Source organism: Pseudophryne corroboree, chromosome 6, assembly GCF_028390025.1.
Source record: "Pseudophryne corroboree isolate aPseCor3 chromosome 6, aPseCor3.hap2, whole genome shotgun sequence".
NCBI lineage: Eukaryota > Metazoa > Chordata > Amphibia > Anura > Myobatrachidae > Pseudophryne > Pseudophryne corroboree.
Window position 1 is genome coordinate 699,848,042 of NC_086449.1, and position 23,774 is coordinate 699,871,815.

The 23,774-nt window shown below is 43.9% G+C and overlaps 1 protein-coding gene across 1 annotated transcript in view; it reads right to left on the reverse strand.

Moving 5' to 3' along the window:
* SPARC (secreted protein acidic and cysteine rich) overlaps positions 1-23,774 on the reverse strand; it is a 33,688-nt gene that overhangs the window by 5,671 nt on the left and 4,243 nt on the right. Inside the window, exons 2-6 of the mRNA XM_063928334.1 lie at positions 7,073-7,142; positions 6,935-6,988; positions 6,756-6,849; positions 3,707-3,828; positions 2,060-2,180 (exon numbers count right to left, since the gene is read on the reverse strand). Coding sequence (XP_063784404.1) covers positions 2,060-2,180; positions 3,707-3,828; positions 6,756-6,849; positions 6,935-6,988; positions 7,073-7,129 — 448 coding nt within the window. The 5' untranslated portion in view covers positions 7,130-7,142. The remainder of the gene's footprint in view (positions 1-2,059; positions 2,181-3,706; positions 3,829-6,755; positions 6,850-6,934; positions 6,989-7,072; positions 7,143-23,774) is intronic.

Below are 23,774 nucleotides of genomic sequence, written 5' to 3' on the forward strand. Positions count from 1 at the left end.
CAGTCCCATCCCTTTGTCCTTAAAGATATCAAATAATGTCATCGAGATGGCCATTGAAGTAATACACTTTGCACACATCCGTATTTGGCAGTGTTTACGTCCTCACAATCTCCATGAAAGACAGATTTACAGGGCCGTCTTTGTTGCAGCAAAGTCTGCACCCTGAGGTTCTTATATTTCACAGAGCTTTCTTTGTCCAAAAAGAATGTCTATTATTCCCACTCTTGTTACTGACATACTTACAGGGGAAGAACCTCTTTTAAAATTAGGCTCTTGTTTCCCATCTACCCTTATGAAAGTGAAGTAATTCTTGTTTTTTTGGAGTATCAGCTTTTTTTAAGTAATAGACTGGTGGTCCAATCTGAGGCTGAATGTTGTGACATTGGGCGGAAAAAATGGCCAAAGTTGCATTAACAGTACAGACAAACTAAGCTCATACCGAGGCAGAATTAAACTGGTTTCCTGTTAATGATCTATTTTTGGGGGACTTTTTCACTCCTATAAAACAAAGAGGAGTTGGATCATATTGGGTGACTTAAATTAAGTTTGTAGGTGAAGTAAGGTCATAATTACATGTTTTCAGGAAGTTATAATATTGTTCCTTTAATAGTAATATAAGGATTAAAGTACTTGGGGACTCATTTCCCAGATCCAAACCAACAAGCAGAATGTTCTACTTTGCACTTTGCAGGCCCAGACACATCTTTGTACCTTAGGAATTAGTCCCTAAGGGAGGCCTTGTTTCTCATTGGCTGTACTGGGTTATAGCGCTGAGCCAGCAGGAAAGTGACAGCTGACTCCTTGCAGTTGGATATCATATCTTCCCTCATGGGAGTTGCACACGCTCTGACTGGTAACCCGAAATGCAATTGCCTGGGGCCCAGTTGAAAATAGCAGTGGAAAATTTGAGTATGGAGCTTAAGTCACCCAAACTAATTTAGATTCTTTTATTGCCATTATCAGGAGCATGCTGAAAGCAAGTAGTCTACAGATGCTGTACATTTTGTTTTATAGTTAAATGTAGTGATATTTCAGCCATGTTCCCATTTTCAAAGCTGTTGTGTGAAATAATCACCTTGTTGGTTATTTGTGTTTTTTTCTCAGCTCTAGTTAACATGTATGTAACTAGCTGAATCGGTATGTTTACACTAGATAAGGGGCTCTAAAGCTTGGCACACACTTGCCAATATATTGTTTGGACAGCTGATGATATATTAGCTTAACCATCGGCTCATGTGTACAGCCGTTGTATCTGTGAATGACGTCAGCCCTGCAGCAAGGCAATGCCAATATATATCGCAGATATACCGGTACATCTGCCTGTGTGTATGGGCGTCCCGCCAACCGAATCATATATATCGATCGCAGTATCCATTAAATATGACATCACAAGTGGATGGGCATATTCAAATGGGTCTGCTGGCCAGACACAAAGGGTGGACGATTGTTAAGTTTGTAGAATGTAAGCTCTCACGAGCAGGGCCCTCTTCCCTCATGTGCTTATCCTTTTCTTACTTTAATAGTCTTTGCGCCAAATCCCACAATTTTCTGCCACCTGATACTTATTCCAGTGTCATCTGCTGATGTAACTATGTTTATTTACCCTGTACTTGTCCTATACTGTCATCAACTGTAAGTCACTGTTTTCCTGTTTTGATTATTTGATTATGTACTCTGTAATTGGGCGCTGCGGATCCCTTGTGGCGCCATATAAATAAAGGATAATAATAGTAATAAATATGCACAAGATTGCAGGTTTCACCTCTCAAGCTACTTTCTATTACTTATGTCCAGCACAGCTAGGTAGGTATGCTGGCCAAATTGTTAATACATTTAGCCAAATAACCACTTTATATACATTATTGCGTCCCTAGGCAGGGTAGTTTACCAGCATTTGCACACTCTTGCCAATGCTGTCACTGACCAATCAGATATGCATTCTTGCCTGTAAACAATGCATTGAGTTCTGATCAGATATATGGGGGAAAATGTTTAGGAACTGCTGAACTAATCTACAAAGTGAATGATTAGAGAATTCACTGGGAATATAATAACTCACATTTGCATGGTCCAATGTAATCCAGATGCAGTTTGTGTCCCTTCTTGGTTCCTTCCAGGGTACATTTGGTGGCAAAGAAATGGCAGGAAGAGTCGTATGTCTTGTTGTCAGTACCACAGACCTTTAGGAGACACAGATATGAATAAGTGGAGAAAAGTTATCCCATTTTATAGGTGACAATAATAATAGCAGGTATGTGTACTTCCTTTCTCTGGATTGTAAGAACTGCAAAGCAGAACCAAGTATTGTTTTATTAGAGTTTATGTCCTTTTCAATAATAAGTAGATATAAATTAATTGTTACCAAATTAATATTACTCAAAGTTTATAAAAGTTATTTGTGAATCTGCCTGTACCTACACTGGACACAACCAGCTTATACCTACAACCAGGCACAAGCTTCCTGTACATGCAGCCAGACCCAATTGGCCTGTACCTACAACCAGCCAGGACACCTTTAGAACTGGATTCATTTTACATTGAATATTAACCCCACAATGTTTAGTTTCCTCAAAAAGTCTCTATGAACCCAAATTAGCAAGTAAAGTGTGGATTCTGTAACTTTCACTCTAAGGGGGAGATGTATTAAACCTTGACAGGTGATAAATTTCATGTTGATAAAGTACCAGCCAATCAAACTGTCATTTTTCAAACACAGCCTGTAACATGGCAATTAGGAGCTGATTGGCTGCTATTTTATCACCGTAAAATAGATCACTTTTCAAGGCTTAGTACATCTCCCCCTAAGGGGGTGATGAACTAAGCCTTGGAGAGAGATAAACTACCAGCCAATCTGTTCCTGACTGCCATGTTGCAGGCTGTGTTTGAAAAAATGACAGTTAAGAGCTGATTGGTAGTTTATTTCTCTCCACTTTATCTCTCCCCAAGGCTTAGTACATCTGCCCCTAAGTGAGCGGTTCTCAAACGCAGTCCTCAGGGCACCCCAACTGTCCTGGTTTTACGTTTATCCATGCTTAATTAGCACCTCAGTCAATTTGATTTAACCATCTTTGCTGGGCCATGGCTTTACCTAAAACCTGGACCGCTGGGGTGCCTTGAAGACCGCGTTTGAGAACCCTTGCTCTAAGTGGAACATAAAAGGAAATATAAACACTAGCGGCCTTAATGCATCAGGGTCATGGCCCATTTTGTCCCCTTTATTACTCTAGTAGTATTGGGAGGAATGGGACAAACACATAAATCATAGTGTGAAGGGGAAGCGGTTAAAATACCGCTAATCAGGATCCCAGGAAAAACCTGATGCAGACACCAGGATCTCGACTAACGCTGAAACCCGACGCTGGAATACCGGCACTACAGCCTATCGTCCCACTGTGGGTGTCCACGACACCCACAGAGGGAGAATATAACCTGTGGCGAGCGAAGCAAACCACCATGTCCGCAGCATGGCAAGCGCAGTGAGCCCACAAGAGGTTTTCTAGTGCCCGCCACGCTGCCGACATACTGGTGGCCAGGATGTCGCTGTAGGTTTACTGACGGCTGGCATCCTGGCCGCCGGTAATTCATACCGATTCCGTGTGAAGGAATGATGCATTTATAAGACTGATGTCATTAATTACTTTCCAAGTCGAGTAGAGTTTGGTTACTTCCATCCCTGCTGGGGAGATTTGCCGCACAACGCTCTTACCTTCTCAAACTCTCCTACACTTTCAGGACAGGTGGTTGGGTCTTGGCAGACACACATTGGAGTATTGCTATCGTCAACTTCACACACCTTGCCGTGCTTGCAGTGGTGGTTCAGGCAAGGATCTATGGACGAACAGTGTTTTATGAGACAGTGTTAGTGTGTTTTCTAAAAATGAGTCATTAACAATTAATGCATATATGGGTTTAAAGAATTTGAAAGACCACCTAAGTCCAAGTCTAACATGACAGAACTGTAGAGGCTGGAGGCTGTGCCTTTCACCATCTCACTACACATACAGTATCTTTCCTCGTGTGTGCCTACCAGCATTCAGCCAACTTTGACCATAACAATATTTTATACAGAGAATAGTTGGAGCATTTGTATGAATGAAGTAGAAACAACCACAGGGGCAAGCAGTTATTTTGAGACCTGAGCACTTTAAAAATAATTCATTATAGCCTTGTTAATTACTGAAATCCAACAGTCAAGACAAGAATCCTTCAAGTAAAGGTTCCGACGGCTATTAAGTCTGTTGTATTAACATTGTGGAAGGAAGCTAGATTGGTCAGGGACTTCATGAGTCCATCATATAATTGGCTAGTCCACAAGTACATTCAAATCATCTCAGGTGAAGATAACTACAGTACACACTGTACCTCTTTCTCATTTTAAATTGTGATTGACTTATTTACTTTTACCATTTGTATGTCAGCTGGAATACACACACACACTGTGTTTGAGAAAATGACATGGCTGGTTCTTTAGCTCACTCCACCTTATCTGTTTCCAAGCTAAATAAATCTCATGGGGCACTTTGACGGTCCTGGATCTATGTAATGGGCAAAATATCAGGGGGGGCATTCTGTCTCCTGTTTAATCTTCTTCACCCTACATTGATTGTTCTTATGAATGTCTGCCAACACAAACTGATCTGTGGTCTGTTTGATCCTCAGTAAAATGGATTTATTATATTAACTAGTTGCAGAATAAATGTTGAAGTACACATGGCATACATAGAGGGAGGGTGGGCATTAAGAGTGGTGAGCTCTGTGGCCAAGTCTATAAGGGGCAAACATCTGAACCTGCTCTGCGGTACTTGTCTTTCAGTTTTCATTCACTTGAAGCCACCCAAACTCTGCCATTACAGTCCAGGTTTTAAGGATATCCATGTTTGAGGACAGGTGACTTAAGTAGTACCTCAGTAAATGTGATTTTACCATCTGGACTCAAGCATGGATATCCTCAATGGCGGAGTTTGGGAAACTCTGTTGAATAAGGGAAATGTAACTGCAACAGAGAAATAAATAAATTGGATGTGGTGAACTTCTTCAAGTACCCCTATAGAAGGAAGAGGGGGCACAAATAAGAGCCCAGTGTATTCAAGTAATAGTGTCTTGCACATCAATATGCACTTTTGTTGATATCTTTATTCTTTTCTTGCACTGAGCAGGACTTCTAATGGATTGAATGGCATCCTGATCAATGCATCAAAACTGCAATTACACATGCACAGATAAAAGATCAGGACAAGGGGCTTAATTCAGAGTTGATCGTAGCGCACGGCTACGGTCATCTACTCTGAAAGGCGGGGGGATGCCCAGCACAGGACTAGTCCGCTCCGCATGTCAGGCGCACGGCTGCGATGCTTTTGTACTTTACAAGTAGCTCTCTACCTGCGCAGCTCCTGCGTGCTGGCAGGGAGCTACTCGTCGCTGTCTGGGTCGCAGCGGCTGCATGTTGTTTCACGCAGCCACCGCAGCCCGCCCCCCGCACGGTCCGTGCACTCCTGTGTTGCCCGGACCGCACCCCTAAAACGGCGGCAGTCCACCACCTCCCGTCCAGCGACTGCCTCTGCCTGTCAATCAGGCAGAGGCGATCGCAGGGCTGAGATGGCATCGGCTGTCTGGCATGCGCCAACGCACTGCGGCACCGGTGCATGCGCAGTTCAGACCTGATCGGCTGCTGTGCAAAAACGCAGAGTAGCGATCAGGTCTGAATTAGGCCCCATACAGACATCTCCAACTTCATATAGACACAATAGGCGCTTACACCTTGGGTTATGCCCCAGAAGAGGAAATCATGATGATTATTCTGACTATACCAAAAATATCTGGTTTATATATTTATACACCATAATGTACTGTAGCTTCTTAACAATTTGTGTTATGTAGCATTTATCTACACTCATTTCATGGAAGATTATATATTCAGTTAAAAAACATTCAATAAAACAAACTTGTATTTGTAAATGTATATATTGTTATGTAATTCAATCTGATATGTTTTTTAGACATGTTGGTAAATCCATCTAATAATGTACCAGATGACCACACTGGCATATGTCTTAGGGAAAGAGGTATTTTGGCAGTTGGGGCCACCAGCCATATTCACCCATACGTAGGCAGCACATTTTCAATGCCAGCTTTGCTAAAAAGTAAAGTGTGATGATGTAGCCCCCTTTCCCATTACAAACAGGAAAGACACATATCACTGACAACTGGCAAATTGCTGTTGATGCAGGGCAAAAAGCTGAAACATCAAAGCATATCATGTCTTTTTTTAATTCAGAATATTAGTGAATACAGAGGCAATCCTGTGTTTAAATTAAGTGTTAGATAGGGTATTTAGATCAAGGTGATAGCTAGGAGGCAGCAAGCCAATCACACATTTTCAGGCTTCTGCAGTGTACATCTATTGCAGGATAGTAAACGCCACTTTCTTAATCTGTTTTGTTTTTCCAATGGTAATCGACATTAAAATACAACAAACCTTCAGTAGACTTATAAATCATATGTTCTCCACCATGTTTATATTGTTGTACTGAGTATGTCAATATTGCCACCTCCGTCTTTGTCACTACCACAAATAATTCTTCAACTCACATCACTGTATTTAAGTCTTCTTTAAAATGACAGATCTACTACTCTTCATTTACAGAGCATATGATCCGGTACAGTATAGCCACCTGGTTATTTGGTGTTAGATCATCACACCTGTGTATATAGTTATGAAATATTACCTACTGGTTTTAGGAATCAGTCATACTTACTGTCAGATGCGGCTTCCTCTTCCTCCTCTTCAACGGCTGGTTCGTCAAACTCTCCAACCTCTACCTGCACTGGATTCGCTCCCACCACTGTCTCCTAGGAGGATGGAAAATACAATTGAAACAAACTCCAGGGTGACTCTTGGTTAACAAAGAGAGAAATAGAGTATATGCAATCTCACCTCTGTGACAACATCTTCTATTACCTCTTCCTCTTCTGGCAAAGCATCCTGTTGCTGATTTAAAGATAGGAGAACTTGGTTATTGAATAAGGAGAAACCAGCACTATTAACTTTCATTACAGCAAAACAGCCACTTACAGGTGCAGCTAGTGCTTTGCCAGCCAGGCAGAGAACAAAGAAGACCCAGACCCTCATTGTGTAGACAGACCTAGAGAAGGAAGAAAAACAGTTAAGTACATGTTGTAAGGATACTGTATAAAACCTAAGTGAAATGTATCTGACAGAGATCTGATTCTAGGGCTATTATGCCACAATGACGGCCAGTATTTACATGAAGCATTAGTTCCTTGGCATAATCTAGGTGCCTTATTCAAGCTTGTTAGCAAACCAAAAAAGCACACAACTGGACAAAACCATGTACAGTGCAGGTGGGGCAGATGTGACGTGAAGAGAGAGTTAGATTTGGGTGGGGTGTGTTCAATCTGAAATCTAAATTGCAGTGTAAAAATAAAGCAGCCAGTATTTACCCTGCACAGAAACAATATAACCCACCCAAATCTAACTCTCTCTGCACATGTTACATCTGCCCCACCTGCACTGCACATGGTTTTGCACATTAGTGTGCTTTTTTGGTTTTCTAACAAACCTGAATAACCTCTTGTGTACATACAATAGATCCCGGCAGTCGAAATCCTGACGCCGGAATTCCGATACTACTCAGAATGCTTACACCGGCATCCCAAATAGGGTCACCTATCTAGTGCCGGGATCCCAAACGAGTAAGTACTGGGGCACTGGAGAGGTAAGCCGCAGGGAATGGGGCGGCTTAGGGGAAGGCGCCCTGTCGGGAGTCTGATAGTTGGGATACCGCAGTCGGTATTCTGACCGTTTGCATCCCGCCTGCCGGCATTCTCTACTGAACCCATTTCAAGATGCATTTCTAATGCAAGTAAATGAATGTAAAATTAATTGGACCAAATGAGACAAAACAAATGTGTTTATATGGGGGCCTGTTTATCAAGCCCATTTTTCATAAAATGATGCACTATGTATCAAAAATCTTATTAGTGATACGGTCTGAACTCTATGTACTAAGCACTGCAGCCTCCATCCAGCTCCGGAAACTGACACAGAGCCTGATTCAGATGTGGACAGAGGTGCACCCAGCGCCACAAAGTACCGATTATCAGACTGTCAGTGATTGACAGTCTGATGCCGTTTGAGGGTGGGGCGGGGACAGCCACGCCTTCATTTCTCCAAACAGAGGCGCGTCACTGCTGTTTAGGGAGAGGGAAGAGGCCAAGGATCTCCGTGGTTGCAGATTTCATGGCCTCTGCTACGGTTGGTTTGTGTGCCACCATGGGTGCCGCAATGGTAAGTCAGTGATCTGATGCTGCCTCTAGGACACAGGTCGGATCACTACTGCAGCAGTAGATGTCTGCTAGTAATACCACTTTCAGACAGAAAAGTCTGAAAGTCCTGGCAATTACCCAGCATTTCAGTGCCGGGACGTTTTACCAGGACCTTCCTGACACCCCTTTCACACAGACAAGCAAATTACTGGGTTAAAAATTTCGACCCGGTAATTTACAGATCAACACGGGTATTTTGTCTGTGTGAAAGGGTCAACCCGGGTCGAAATTCGTGTCTCCAACCCTGGTAAATTCCAGGGTCGAAGTCCCGAGAATTTCAACCCGGGTTAACCCTTTCCCGGGTAGAACTGCTTCATCCGGTAATTTCAGTTTCTCTGAGAAAGGGGTATAATAGACACCTCCTGTTGCATTTCCATATAGAACTATCACTGAATCATGAATTTGGCTGGTACAGGGTGACTTCCTGTTTTGTTAGGGACACAGATAAAAACATTTAAGCACATTTAAGTGTCTATTAAATTCATTAATAGACAGTGCATATTAAATGTGTACAAAGGACCTTATTCAGTAAGTATTGCAATTTCTGCTAAAAAGCAGTTACTGCGATCAAATAGTAGCCACCCGGAAATAGAGAATAAACTCCAATTTCAGAAATTGCATATGCAGGCTGATCGCAAAGCCACACACAATTACCGGAACATCGAAGATTTTTCCTATCTGTACCAGGCAAGGTCATCCACAATTTTTGCTAAACAAGAGGCTGGAAGTGGTCATCGCTGATGTCAGAGACCCTCCTTAAAAACGCCTGGGCATGCCTGTGTTTTTTTTAAGACACACCCAGAGAATGGCAGGTTTCCGCCCAGAAATGCCGGCTTCCTGTCAGTCAAACAGTGGCTGCATTGCGATCACAATTTGTATGCATTTTCTGTTGCTATTATTACTCACGCGAGTGCAATGTGAACGCTGCACGTGCGCAGTCATTCGATAATCGGACGGATCGCAATTTGCAAATTTTGCAATCCTTACTGAGTAAGGTCCATAGTTCATAAACTGTATATTTTACTTGCACTTTTACAAGCTATACAAAACTAAGTGCATATGCCAGACCCCGACATCTTTCCCTGCTTTCACCCCACACACAGGATTGTCTGTTAAATTCCTGTTTTCTTTTATCTGCAAAATCAAAGTGACCTGAGGGAAATGGTAAAATATGACTTTAGGTTATACTCAGTGATTTTAATTAACTGAGCTGTGTGATTGTTGAATTAAGATACCTGGATGCTAATGAATAGGAAGAAACAAATGTTTTGTTCCAGCAAGCCTTAGCAGCATCTAGCAAACAATGAGAGTGTTATACTTTTGTTTATGATGCAACAGTACACAGGAAAATCTGTACATCTTACTACGGACAACAACTAATAACTACCTGGGCTGCTCGAGAGTGGGAGGTGTGAATTGTTGCACTGAGCCCCAGATTGAGGGGGGTGGATCCACTTTCTCGGGAGTCTGGGAAACCGCCCCAAAAATGTGTAAGACTCCCAGGCACTCAGGGCATACTTGCCTACCTGACCCTCTCCATGAGGGAGAAAATGCTCTGTTCCTGGACTTTCCTGGTAATGTATGATTGCCATCACCTGTGGTGAGCTAGGTAATTGATAAGAAAGGTGTTTCACCACAGGTGGTGGCCATCATACATTACCAGGAAAGTCCAGGAACAGAGCATTTTCTCCCTCATGGAGAGGGTCAGGTAGACAAGTATGACTCAGGGAGAGGAGGCAAGGATGATATTTACATAACAAATAACAAACATAGGTGCATTTAATTAGACTGACGATTACTGTACATCTGCAAATTGTTCTGTTTTCCGAGTTAGTGATTAGACAGTATATATCACACTTGCCTACTTGACCCCCTCCATGAGGGAGAAAATGCTCTGTTCCTGGACTTTCCTGGTAATGTATGATTGCCATCACCTGTGGTGAAACACCTTTCTTATCAATTAACTAGCTCACCACAGGTGATGGCAATCATACATTACCAGGAAAGTCCAGGAACAGAGCATTTTCTCCCTCATGGAGGGGGTCAGGTAGGCAAGTATGGTATATATATATAAATATCACTACAATGTCTGAAAGTGCAAATAATACACTGTGAATATAACAATCAGAGTTTCCACAAAACATTGGAAATTAGTCAGAGACGCAATTAAAAAATAAGCAGTGATTTCCAGGTACTCTATGTTGGTGGGTATGGAATGGTCCAGATGGGGCTTTATGCAGTCAAGAGATTTATATATATATATATATATATATATATATATATAGGGAAGTGAAGAAACGGCACTCAGGAGGTCAAATAGTTTAAATATGGTCCATATTTAAACTGTTTGACCTCCTGAGTGCCGTTTCTTCACTTCCCTATCCTTTTGATTCGGGCACCGGGACCAACTGCTTGAGTATTGGAGCGCCGGACACCATTGCGCTATATATATATATATATATAAATCTTTTCTAACTTTGAGTGTTAACATAACATAAGTTATATTTGAAATTATATATAACCAAAATACTGCTCCCACAAAGAGGTAAACTTTCTGTCCCCTTGCTCTCTTGCAGGGAAAACCCCTTGTGATATTACTGTATCATTTTCCACACGGGAGCACCACAAACACCATTATAGCTGTGACTCTCTACCTGAAATATATGCTAACTGACGGTACAGTATCTGTACAATACCAGCAATTGTCTAATCTAGCTGTGCAGGATCACTCCAATCCTCTCTAGCTTTATGCACTACAATCTCCATCATCATATGTTTAATAAACCTGTATGACCTAAATAAATATATATATATATATATATATATATATATATACACACAAACACTCCAGGGGGTAAATATAATAGGGCCCAAGCTGCCAGAGGTGTGGGACTTTGGGCAAGAATTCCCATTTTTTTAAAAGTGGCAATCATTTACAAGGCAAAATCAGGTCGGATTTGCCTTGTAAATAAATGCCACTTTAAAAATACGGCCATTATTGCATTTCTCTGACGTCCTAGTGGATGCTGGGAACTCCGTAAGGACCATGGGGAATAGCGGCTCCGCAGGAGTCTGGGCACATCTAAAGAAAGCTTTAGGATCACCTGGTGTGCACTGGCTCCTCCCCCTATGACCCTCCTCCAAGCCTCAGTTAGATTTCTGTGCCCGACGAGAAGGGTGCACACTAGGGGCTCTCCTGAGCTCTTTGTGAAAGTTTTAGTTTAGGTTTATTATTTTCAGTGAGACCTGCTGGCAACAGGCTCACTGCATCGTGGGACTAAGGGGAGAAGAAACGGACTCACCTGCGTGCAGAGTGGATCGGGTTTCTTAGGCTACTGGACATTAGCTCCAGAGGGACGATCACAGGTTCAGCCTGGATGGGTCCCGGAGCCGCGCCGCCGGCCCCCTTACAGAGCCAGAAGAGCGAAGAGGTCCGGTGAAATCGGCGGCAGAAGACGATCCTGTCTTCAGATAAGGTAGCGCACAGCACCGCAGCTGTGCGCCATTGCTCTCAGCACACTTCACACTCCGGTCACTGAGGGTGCAGGGCGCTGGGGGGGCAGCGCCCTGAGACGCAATAAATCGATAAAAACCTTATATGGCTAAAATAAATGCATCACATATAACTCCTGGGCTATATGGATGCATTTAACCCCTGCCAAAACATACAGAAAAACGGATGATAAGGACGCCGAGAAAGGGGCGGAGCCTATCTCCTCAGCACACTGGCGCCATTTTCCCTCACAGCTCAGTTGGAGGGAAGCTCCCTGGCTCTCCCCTGCAGTCACTACACTACAGAAAGGGGTTAAAAAAGAGAGGGGGGCACAAACTAGGCGCAGTATAAACAATACAGCAGCTATAAAGGGAAAAACACTTATATAAGGTTATCCCTATATATATATATATATATATATATATAGCGCTCTGGTGTGTGCTGGCAAACTCTCCCTCTGTCTCCCCAAAGGGCTAGTGGGTCCTGTCCTCTATCAGAGCATTCCCTGTGTGTGTGCTGTGTGTCGGTACGTTTGTGTCGACATGTATGAGGGGAAAAATGATGTGGAGACGGAGTAGAGTGTCTGTAATAGTGTTGTCACCCCCTAGGGGGTCGACACCTGAGTGGATGTACTGTTGAAATTGCGTGACAGTGTCAGCTTTGTATAAAAGACAGTGGTTGACATGAGACAGCCGGCTACTCAGCTTGTGCATGTCCAGACGTCTCATACAGGGGCTCTAAAGCGCCCGTTACCTCAGATACAGACGCCGACACGGATACTGACTCCTGTGTCGACGGTGAAGAGACAACCGTGATTTCCAATAGGGCCACTCATTGCATGATTGATGCAATGGAAAATGTTTACACTTTTCTGATAATATGAATACCACCAAAAAAAGAGGTATTATGTTTGATGAGGAAAAACTTCCTGTAGTTTTCCTAAATCTGAAAAATAAAATGAGGTGTGTGATGATGCGTGGGTTTCCCCCCGATAACAATTGATAATTTCTAAAAAGTTATTGGCAGTATACCTTTTCCCGCCAGAGGTTAGGATGCGTTGGGAAACACCCCCTACAGGGGATAAGGCGCTCACACGCTTGTAAGAACAAGGGCTCTACCCTCTCTTGAGATGGCCGCCCTTAAGGATCCTGCTGATAAAAAGCAGGAGGGTATCCTAAAATGTATTTACACACATACTAGTGTTATACTGCGACCAGCAATCGCCTCAGCCTGGATGTGCAGTGCTGGGTTGGCGTGGTCGGATTCCCTTACTGGAAATATTGATATCCTAGATAAGGACAGTATATTATTGCCTATGGAGCAATTAAAAGATGCATTTCTATATATGCATGATGCACAGCGGAATATTTGCCGACTGGCATCAAGTATAAGTGCGTTGTATTCTACCAGTAAAGTGGTCAGGGATTCCAAACGGCATTTGGAAGTATTGCCTTAAAAAGAAGGGGATGTACCCTAGGTCGCCTCTCAAAATAAGACGCCGTATTATCAGGCGCAGTCCTGGTTGGCAAGCGGACAAAAGGGTTCCTCTTTTCTGCTCGTGACAGAGGGAGAGGAAAATGGCTGCAGAGATCAGCCAGTCCCCAGGAACAGAAACCCTTTTCCGCCTCTGCCAAGCCCTCAGTATGACGCTAGGGCTTTACAAGTTCAGACACGGTGGGGGCCCGTTCTCAGTGAATTTCAGTGCGCAGTGGGCTCACTCGCAAGTAGACCCCGGGATCCTTCAGGTGTTATCTCAGGGGTACAAAATTGGAATTCGAGACGTATTCCCCTCGCCGTTTCCAAAAAGTCTGTTTTACCGACGTCTCCCACTGACAGGGAGGCAGTTTTGGAAGCCATTCACAAGCTGTATTCCCAGCAGGTGATAATTAAGGTACCCCTCCTGCAACAGGGAACGGGGTATTATTCCACACTATTGTGGTACCGAAGCCAGACGGCTCGGTAAGACCGATTTTAAAATCTAAAATCTTTGAACACTTACATACAGAGGTTCAAATTCAAAATTGAGTCACTCAGAGCAGTGATTGCAAACCTGGAAGAAGGGGACTACATGATGTCTTGGGACATCAAGGATGCTTACCTTCATGTCAAAATTTACCCTTCTCACCAAGGGTATCTCAGGTTATGGTACAGAACTGTCACTATCAGTTCAGACGCTGCCGTAGGGAGGGTCCACGGCACCCCGGGTCTTTACTGAAGTAATGACCGAAATGATGATATTCCTTCAAAGGAAGGGAATTTTTAGTTATCCTTTACTTGGACGATTCCCTGATAAGGGTAAGATCCAGGGAACAGTTGGAGATCGGTGTAGCACTATCTCAGGTAGTGTTGCGGCAGCACGATTGGATTCTCAATATTCCAGATTCGCAGCTGGTTCCGACGACTTGTCTTCTGTTCCTAGGGATGATCCTGGACACAGTCCAGAAAGAAGGTGTTTCTCCCGGAGGAAAAAGCCAGGGAGTTATCCGAGCTAGTCAGGAACCTCCTAAAACCAAACCAAGTCTCAGTGCATCAATGCACAAGGGTTCTGGGTAAAAATGGTGGCTTCCTACGAAGCAATCCCATTCGGCAGATTCCACGCAAGACTTTCCAGTGGAACCTACTGGACAAATGGTCCGGGTCGCATCTTCAGATGCATCAGCGGATAACCCTGTCACCAGGGACAAGGGTATCCCTCCTGTGGTGGTTGCAGAGTGCTCATCTTCTAGAGGGCCGCAGATTCGGCATTCAGGACTGGATCCTGGTGACCCCGGATGCCAGCCTGCGAGGCTGGGGAGCAGTCACACAGGGAAGGAATATCCAGGGCTTATGGTCAAGCCTGGAGACATCACTTCACATAATTATCCTGAAGCTAAGGGCCATTTACAATGCTCTAAGCTTAGCAAGACCTCTGCTTCAAGGTCAGCCGGTGTTGTTCCAGTCGGACAACATTACGGCAGTCACCCACGTAAACAGACAGGGTGCCACAAGAAGCAGGAGGGCAATGGCAGAAGCTGCAAGGATTCTTCGCTGGGCGAAAAACCATGTGATAGCACTGTCAGCAGTTTTCATTCCGGGAGTGGACAACTGGGAAGCAGATTTCCTCAGCACGACCTCCCCCCGGGAGAGTAGGGACTTCACCCAGAAGTCTTCCACATGATTATAAACCGTTGGGAAAAACTCGACAGGTATTGCGCCAGGTCAAGGGACCCTCAGGCAATAGCTGTAGATGCTCTGGTAACACCGTGGGTGTACCAATCAGTGTATCCCTCCTCTGCCTCTCATAAGGTACTGAGATTGATAAGATGGAGAGGAGTAAGCACTATATTAGTGGCTCCGGATTGGCCAAGAAGGACTTGGTAACCGGAACTTCAAGAGATGCTCACGGAGGATCCGTGGCCTCTACCTCTAAGAAGGGACCTGCTTCAGCGGGGACCTGTCTGTTCCAAGACTTGCCGCGGCTGCGTTGACGGCATGGCGGTTGAACGCCGGATCCTGAAGAAAAAAGGCATTCCGGATGAAGTCATCCCTATCCTGATCAAGGCCGGGAAGGATGTAACCGAAAAACATTATCACCGCATTTGGCGAAAATATGTTGCGTGGTGCGAGGCCAGTAAGGCTCGACGGAGAAAATTCAACTGGGTCGATTCCTACATTTCCTGCAAACAGGTGTATCTATGGGCCTGAAATTGGGGTCCATTAAGGTTCAAATTTCGGCTCTGTCGATTTTCTTCCAAAAAAGAACTAACTTCAGTCCCTGAAGTTCAGACGTTTGTTAAAGGGGTACTGCATATACAGACTCCTTTTGTGCCTTCAGTGGCACTTTGGGATCTCAAGGTGGTTTTGGGTTCCAAAAGTCACATTGGTTTGACCCACTTAAATCTGTGGAGTTAAAATATCTCACAGAAAAAGTGGTCATGCTGTTGGCTATGGCCTGGGCCAGGCGCGTGTCAGAATTGGTGGCTTTATCCTGTAAAAGCCCTTATCTGAGTTTCCATTCGGACAGGGCGGAATTGAGGACTCGTCCTCAGTATCTCCCTAAGGTGGTTTCAGCGTTCACCTGAACCAAACCTATTGTGGTGCCTGCGGCTACTAGGGACTTGGGGGACTCCAAGTTGCTAGACGTTGTCAGGACCCGGAAAATATATGTTTCCAGGACGGCTGGAGTCAGGAAATCTGACTTGCTGTTTATCCTGTATGCACCCAACTAGCTGGGTGCTCCTGCTTCTAAGCAGACTATTGCTCGTTGGATTTGTAGTACAATTCAGCTTGCACATTCTGTGGCAGGCCTGCCACAGCCAAAAATCTGTAAATGCCCACTCCACAAGGAAGGTGGGCTCATCTTGGGCAGCTGCCTAGGGGTCTCGGCTTTACAACTTTGCCGAGCAGTTACTTGGTCAGGAGCAAATACGTTTGTAAAATTCTACAAATTTGATACCCTGGCTGAGGAGGACCGGGAGTTCTCTCATTGGGTGCTGCAGAGTCATCCGCACTCTCCCGCCCGTTTTGGGAGCTTTGGTATAATCCCCATGGTCCTTACGGAGTTCCCAGCATCCACTAGGACGTCAGAGAAAATAAGAATTTACTTACCGATAATTCTATTTCTCGTAGTCCGTAGTGGATGCTGGGCGCCCATCCCAAGTGCGGATTGTCTGCAATACTGGTACATAATTATTGTTACCAAAAAATTCGGGTTATTGCTGTAGTGAGCCATCTTTTCTAGAGGCTCCTCTATTATCATGCTGTTAACTGGGTTCAGATCACAAGTTGTACAGTGTGATTGGTGTGGCTGGTATGAGTCTTACCCGGGATTCAAAATCCTTCCTTATTGTGTACGCTCGTCCGGGCACAGTATCCTAACTGAGGCTTGGAGGAGGGTCATAGGGGGAGGAGCCAGTGCACACCAGGTGATCCTAAAGCTTTCTTTAGATGTGCCCAGACTCCTGCGGAGCTGCTATTCCCCATGGTCCTTACGGAGTTCCCAGCATCCACTACGGACTACGAGAAATAGAATTATCGGTAAGTAAATTCTTATTATTTACCACTATAATACATGTGTGTGTGTGTGTGTGTGTGTGTGTGTGTGTGTGTGTGTGTGTGTGTGTGTGTGTGTGTGTGTGTGTGTGTGTGTGTGTTTTATACACATGGGTATATAAAGTCCTACATAGGTATATAAACACCTGTATGTACATATATTACAATTTTTAATGCTCTTCTTTAATAAATATTTACTTTTAAAGACCAGACAATAATAATAGATATTGTAAGTTATGTTAGTATAAGGACTCTTTAAAGGACAAAGCTTTAAAACCTGGCAGTCTATCAAATGAGGGATGGATGGCAACTATGCATATACAGTACATCCAAACATTTGATGGGCTCTCTCTCTCGAGAGAGAGAGAGAGACATCAGATTGGAGCAGGGACACACATCACACTCCTTTTGGGCTCAGGTAATGGATTATTGTGAAAAAAAGATTTACAGACGAGAGTACGGGGCTTTAATTGGAGAGGATGACATGGAGGATTCAATTACCTACGGCAGCTAATTGATTTCCGGGTTTTATTAAAATGTCCCCGATAGCCGACATTATCAGAGATTTGGTCTTTGGGCTGGTGAAACCAAATCCCAGGTAAGTGCTGTATTTTTCACTCCCGCGAAAATACATACTGCAGGTCTGGGAACTTGTCCCGGATCCTACGTGTTTTCGCACAGGTGGGAGGGGGGGGGGGGGGGGGGGGGTTGAGGGAGTTGGGCTAACTTAATTATCCCCAAAAATATTGTGTTAAAAAAAATCACGATAAAGTCCAGTTTTCACGACATGAAAAATGAACGTGTACAATTAAATTCCACCCTAAGTGTTATTTGTCCTATGCCAGCATACAGACCTACAACTATAGTGCTCATTTGAGCTCAACGCAAAGTCTAAATAGAACAATATGGAACATGTAGGAACCATTGTGAAGTAACCCGCAGTATGCCAGAGGATGTCTGCAGGTTTATGGTTACCAAAGGGTTACTGTACTATAATTCTGGTGCAAATTGAGGAGAATTGACTCACAGTTGCTGTTACCCACAGCAACCAATTACACATGTGCTTTCATTTTCCTCAGTGCACTACAAAAAGGACAGCTACAATCTCATTGGTTGCCATGGCTTACACATTTGTGCACATAGCAACCATCTTAGTAAAGCAATCCTTAGGTGTAAACAATTATCTAATATTATTCTTCTGCATGGTCAGTAATTTTTATTAAAAAGTAATATTAAGAAATATCGGGGCAGATTTAGCAAAGCTTGGAGAGTGATAAAGTGGAGAGAGATAAAGTACCAACCAATTGCCCCCTGTGATTTTTCAAACACAGCCTGTAACATGACAGTTAGGAGCTGATTGGTTGGTACTTTAATCTCACATTCCAAGCTTTGATACTGTACATCTCCCCATAATGTTCAATTATTCTCAGAGGCAAGTGGTCAAACATATACAGCCAGTGGGTGTAAGCGCCGGTATACTGTGCGCCGGGATCAACAGCCGGCAACCTAAATACCACCCCAGCCAGTAAACTTTCTTTTATGCTATTGACTCTGGCCATGGATTTTCCTTATGCTCTGTCTCAAGATGAGATGACTTCATTTTCTGTTTTCATGATGTCTGGGTGGAAAATTCCTGCCACGGCAGGCAACACTCTGTACCCTTCCCTCCCTCTTCCCTGACAGCCTATGCGCAGGCTGGGTCACCCTGTTTTATTTGGACACTTCCTGGCCCTAAACATATTTTCGTTGAGAGTACATTCCTTATGTCCACAGCTGCAAAATAAACAAGATTTGTAATCACTTTAATCACATTTCAGATCAGAGCGTGAAAACACATTTTCTGACCAACAGCAACAGCAAGTTAGATCTGACGGTGTTACTCCCCCCATATAATATTCAAGCAACGTGTTGAAAGGTTTCTCTGCTAATTCTACAAACCTCTCCAAATCAAAGCAGACTTTATACAATGTATATGGGCTCTATTTATCATTATTAAGATAAAGGCCACGCTAATTATCATTCCTCCTCGTCACAGTAAGAAATATATTTTCATAATTATTAGTAAAAGATATTTTGCATGACAGCAGCTCTAAAACAATGTGTCCTGGTCGAGAACTCGGCAATGTAGTGACAATTATCACTTTCCAAATGACTACTCACCATAAATCCAGAGAGTAATGTGCTTTCTTTTTATCTTTATCATATATATATTTATATTTATTTTTTATTATTATTATTTTTTTTTTTTTTTTTTCAAATTATTTTTTTAATTATGCTTTTTTTAAAGTAATCTATTGGTTTCCCATTTTACTTACATTTCATTAGTGCAACTGAAAATTTACATTTTACATTGGCGGCACTGAAAGCCAGCTCACATACGCACATCTACGGGCTGGACTGGCAAAGTGGTAAGGTAACCTTTACTGCTCTGTGCCAGTATTACTTGTGCATCTTATTATCACTCCGCTAGGCCCTGTGAGCAGTATAGTGTTATTATCTTGTCCATTTGTAATGGTTACTTATGTAATTTCTGGATGGGCTCTATAGTCTTGGTTGCCCCCAATGAAAGTTTCTCATCTGTTAAATCCATTGACATATCCTTAGCACAGAACCGTATGTGTTTTGGTTGGAGGACTGTGAAGAGAGACCATGTCCTGTGGCAAACAAACCTCAGCTTTTCATGATTTCAGTGCAAGGAAAAAACAAGTTTATTTCAGAAGAGTAAACCCAGTTTATGAAAAGAGACTTATTTTTGAGCCTAGTCTATGTCTGGAAATATTTCACTTTGTAAACTTCTGAGACAGAGAAATACACATTGGCCATATTCATCATGGAAGATGGAGCTAAGGTTCCCGTTAACCCATTCAATTAATTGGCTACTTGAGTCTCCACTTCAAAGGGTGGAGATAATTCTTTCTTTAAGCAAAACTTGGACATGGATATATAAGCTTGCTTTTCTTAGCTTTGTTAACACACACTTTCTTCTAGGACTATCACAGTATTCTCTTCATGTGTGAACACTGAAATTATGGGGGAATCCTATTAACCATGTGTAAATGCCGGCAACGGCGCTCAAACTCACCCCCATCATGGCTCATTCTAGTGCTGGACTCGCACATTTATGGGACTGAACAAAACTCTACCAGTCTGGCGGAACCGTAAGGACAGCATATAGCCCCACTTTCTGGCACCGGGAGCTCTTTGTGGCTAATTGCATTCCCCCCTGTGAGTTTGGCACTGGTTTTAGTTTTCCAAATACAATAAGTATATGCCTGTGGGTCAGATGTACTAAGCCTTGAAAAGTTATACATTTCACAGTGATAAAAGTACCAACCACCCAGCTCCTAACTAATTTTTAAAACACAGCCTGTAACATGGTAATTAGGAGCTGATTGGCTAGTAATTTATCACAGTGAAATGTATCACTTTTCAAGGCTTAGTAAATGTCTAATCTACAGGGCCCAATGGCAATAGGTGTGGCTGTGGTCCTCGTACTAGTGTTACCAGTGGTAGGCAACATAGACTCGTATTTTCAAAGCCTTGTAAAATTCCACTGTGGGGCCACAAATAATTTTTTGTAAAGGAACAACAGGGCGCATTGTAAGATCAAAATTATAACATAAAGGAAAACTGATGAAAAGATATCACCATCCAATTACAGGCTACTAACCTATGTGAATGTTCTGTGCTTAAGGGCCTTACACACTGGCAGATAACACTGCACAATATGAACGTTCTCGTTCATTAATTAATGATAACTCGCTCATATCGTTCAGTGTGTAGGCACCAACGATGCGCGGCCCCGCGCTCGTTTATCATTGGTGCCCCGTCGCTTATGCATGCAGGCCAATATGGACAATCTCGTCCATATTAGCATGCACTGCTATGGTGACGGGGGGAGTCAAGAAACTTCACTCCCCCCCCCCCGCTGCCGGGTCACCTGTCTGCCGTATCCGCCGTTGCAGCTCGGCGGCGGATTTCTGAGTCTGTAGGGGGCATTACTCTGTCTCCTAAGTATAGGAAGAGAACATAGTGGAAATTACCCAAAATGGCAATATGTAAATGCCACAATAACATGGGTGCTAAAAGTCATTCAATTTATTGAGAGCCACCGAACAACACTGTAATACTGCACAAATTACCAAACCATCGCAGTCAGAGCTAAACAGTGTTTTATAAATTATTTATCATGAAAAAAAAGACCAATAAATAATAAATAGGCCCCATAAAGTGCTAGATTATAACAAGGTCATATAACCAGGGCCACGCCAAATTACTGCCTTGCCCTGGGTGACAAAAGTCCTAGTTCGGCCCTGATATGAGACCATCTAAGATTCTAAACAATGGTGTAACAGAGGAGAGAAGAAAGACTGCTGTCCATTGGGGAATGCACACTTCTTCCATGCTGTATACTGCCCAAACCTTTAAGCAAACATCAGGATGACATTGGAATGGAAAGAAACCTTTAATTTTTATAAGCGCCTGCATGTATCTAAATTGTACCAGAGCAGTGCTAACGTCTCCTAGGTGAAGCACACCAAAAAATATGTCCATCTCAAGCAAGGGTTTAAGCAGCAGGAAATTTATTTTGGTCTGTGGCCCAAATAAAATCCACCTGTAAAATAAAGCTGTGTGTACCTAAGGCTCATCGCACTGCCCGGAGTACAAGCCATAAAATGAATCAGTGGGAGAAATGAGTGTGGCCTTCTGTGTAAGTGAGATTTAGGGAGAAATGCCACAAAAAAACAAAAACAGTTATGCTTAGGGAAATGTTATAAGGTTTTATTTATTTTTGCCATGAAAACTCGGCACGTAGCCACACTATCTGTCTGAACAGATGTAAGTATGTAAGACAGGGAAACGTTCTTGTCACAGTTGCAGTTATGTGTTGTATGTAAACCTTACATAACGTTTGGTGGTTATGTATGAAATACAAAATGGCCGCTCACCATTGCAAAAGCAGCTTTGGACAGAACGTGTTCTTCAGTTTGACTAATTGTACCTATATTTCCACCATAGTGCAAACGTTTGAGAAGCAAAATGATTGCACTGGCAGAGAGTAGTGAGGCGGAGGGAAGGCACTTCCTAATGAACTAAGAAATGGGTGTGGGAGTGTACCTAGTTTTTGATGCAGTGCAAAAACACAATTTCCATTTATGGAGTGAGATTTAAAGAGGAGAGGACGGCATATTTTCAGGGGTGTTGCTCGCCTTGTAGGGTGGGATACAGAGACATTTCTATTCTGTAAAATACTGAATTCTGACCTGGTCAAGACTGGGCCTTTCCCTGAAGTTTTAAACGGTTCTGTTACTGTCTTGAGCAGAGAATTGGTTTTCCAGAGACACTCTTCATGTAATAAAATACATCACACATAGCATTTAGATCTCTGTTTTAAAGGCCAGGGTTTGGTGTCTAAAAATGGCGCTTAGGCACAGACTGGCATGGGTGTGTCCTGGTGCAAGTGGGTGGGTACGGCGTACCCGTAAGAATTTAGCCGTGGGTACGCCGTACCCACACCGACGGGCCGCCGCTCCTCGCACCGCCGCTGATGTGAGGGAAGGAGAGCGCAGCCTGTGCCTCTCCTTCCCCTCAGTCTCCGGCGGGTGTCATAGTTTAATTCAGCGCCGATCCGTGAGCCAATCAGAGCTCGCACCGCGAGCTCTGATTGGCTCACGGATCGGCGCTGAATTAAACTGTGAGACACCCGCCGGAGACTGAGGGGAAGGAGAGGCACAGGCTGCGCTCTCCTTCCCTCACACAGGGCGGCAGCGGTGAGCAGGGGGGGGGGGGGCATGTTATACCTGGCACTGGGGGGGCATTTCTATCTGGCACTGGGGGATATCTGGCACTGGAGGGGCATTTCTATCTGGCACTGGGGGATATCTGGCACTGGGGGGCATATATACCTGGCACTGGGGGATATCTGGCACTGGGGGGCATATATACCTGGCACTGGGGGATATCTGGCACAGGGGGGCATGTATACCTGGCACTGGGGGATATCTGGCACAGGGGGGCATGTATACCTGGCACTGGGGGATATCTGGCACTGGGGGGGCATGTATACCTGGCACTGGGGGATATCTGGCACTGTAGGGGCATTTCTGTATCTGGCACGGGGGGCAATGTATATCTGACACAGTGGGAGCATTTGTGTATCTGGCACTGTGGGGCAATGTGTATCTGGCACTGTGGGGCAATGTATATCTGGCACTGTGGGGCAACGTGTATCTGACACTGCGAGGCAATGTATATCTGGCACTCTGGGGGCATTTCTGTATCTGGCACTGTGGGGCAATGTGTATCTGGCACTGTTAGTCAATGTGTATCTGGCACTGTGGGGCAACGTGTATCTGGCACTATTGGGGTCATACGTGTATCTGCCCCTCCCCCATATGTGTATCACGCCCCCATTTTCATTGGCCACGCCCCATGTGGCATTTGGCCACACCCGTTTTTTTGCGCGCGCGCACACAGTACCCGTAAGACATTTTTTCTACTTGCACCACTGGATTACTTTGTAATCTTGGGAATCAGGAAAATGTGTGCATATATGACAGGGGGCCTGGTCATTCTGGCTTCTCACGTCCACCGGTCTCCATCTCCACCCTTAAAAAAAAATCCTGTAGTTCAATGAAGGTACATTGACTAGTGGGTCTCCTAAATGTACTAGAATCAGCTATGAAGTCCTGTTATGTGGAGACTTGGCTAGTCTATGGATGTTACTTGACTACATCATTACTTTGGGTTTTATATTAATAATTTATTTGTAACATATTATATGCTGAATTACCAGCATGTTTTAAATCTATAGAAAGAGAACGCAGCGGGTGTTGGGACTGTTGGAGGCTCCTGCAGTGGAAAGATAGGGATACAGGGTAACACATTAAAAAGACATTGTGCA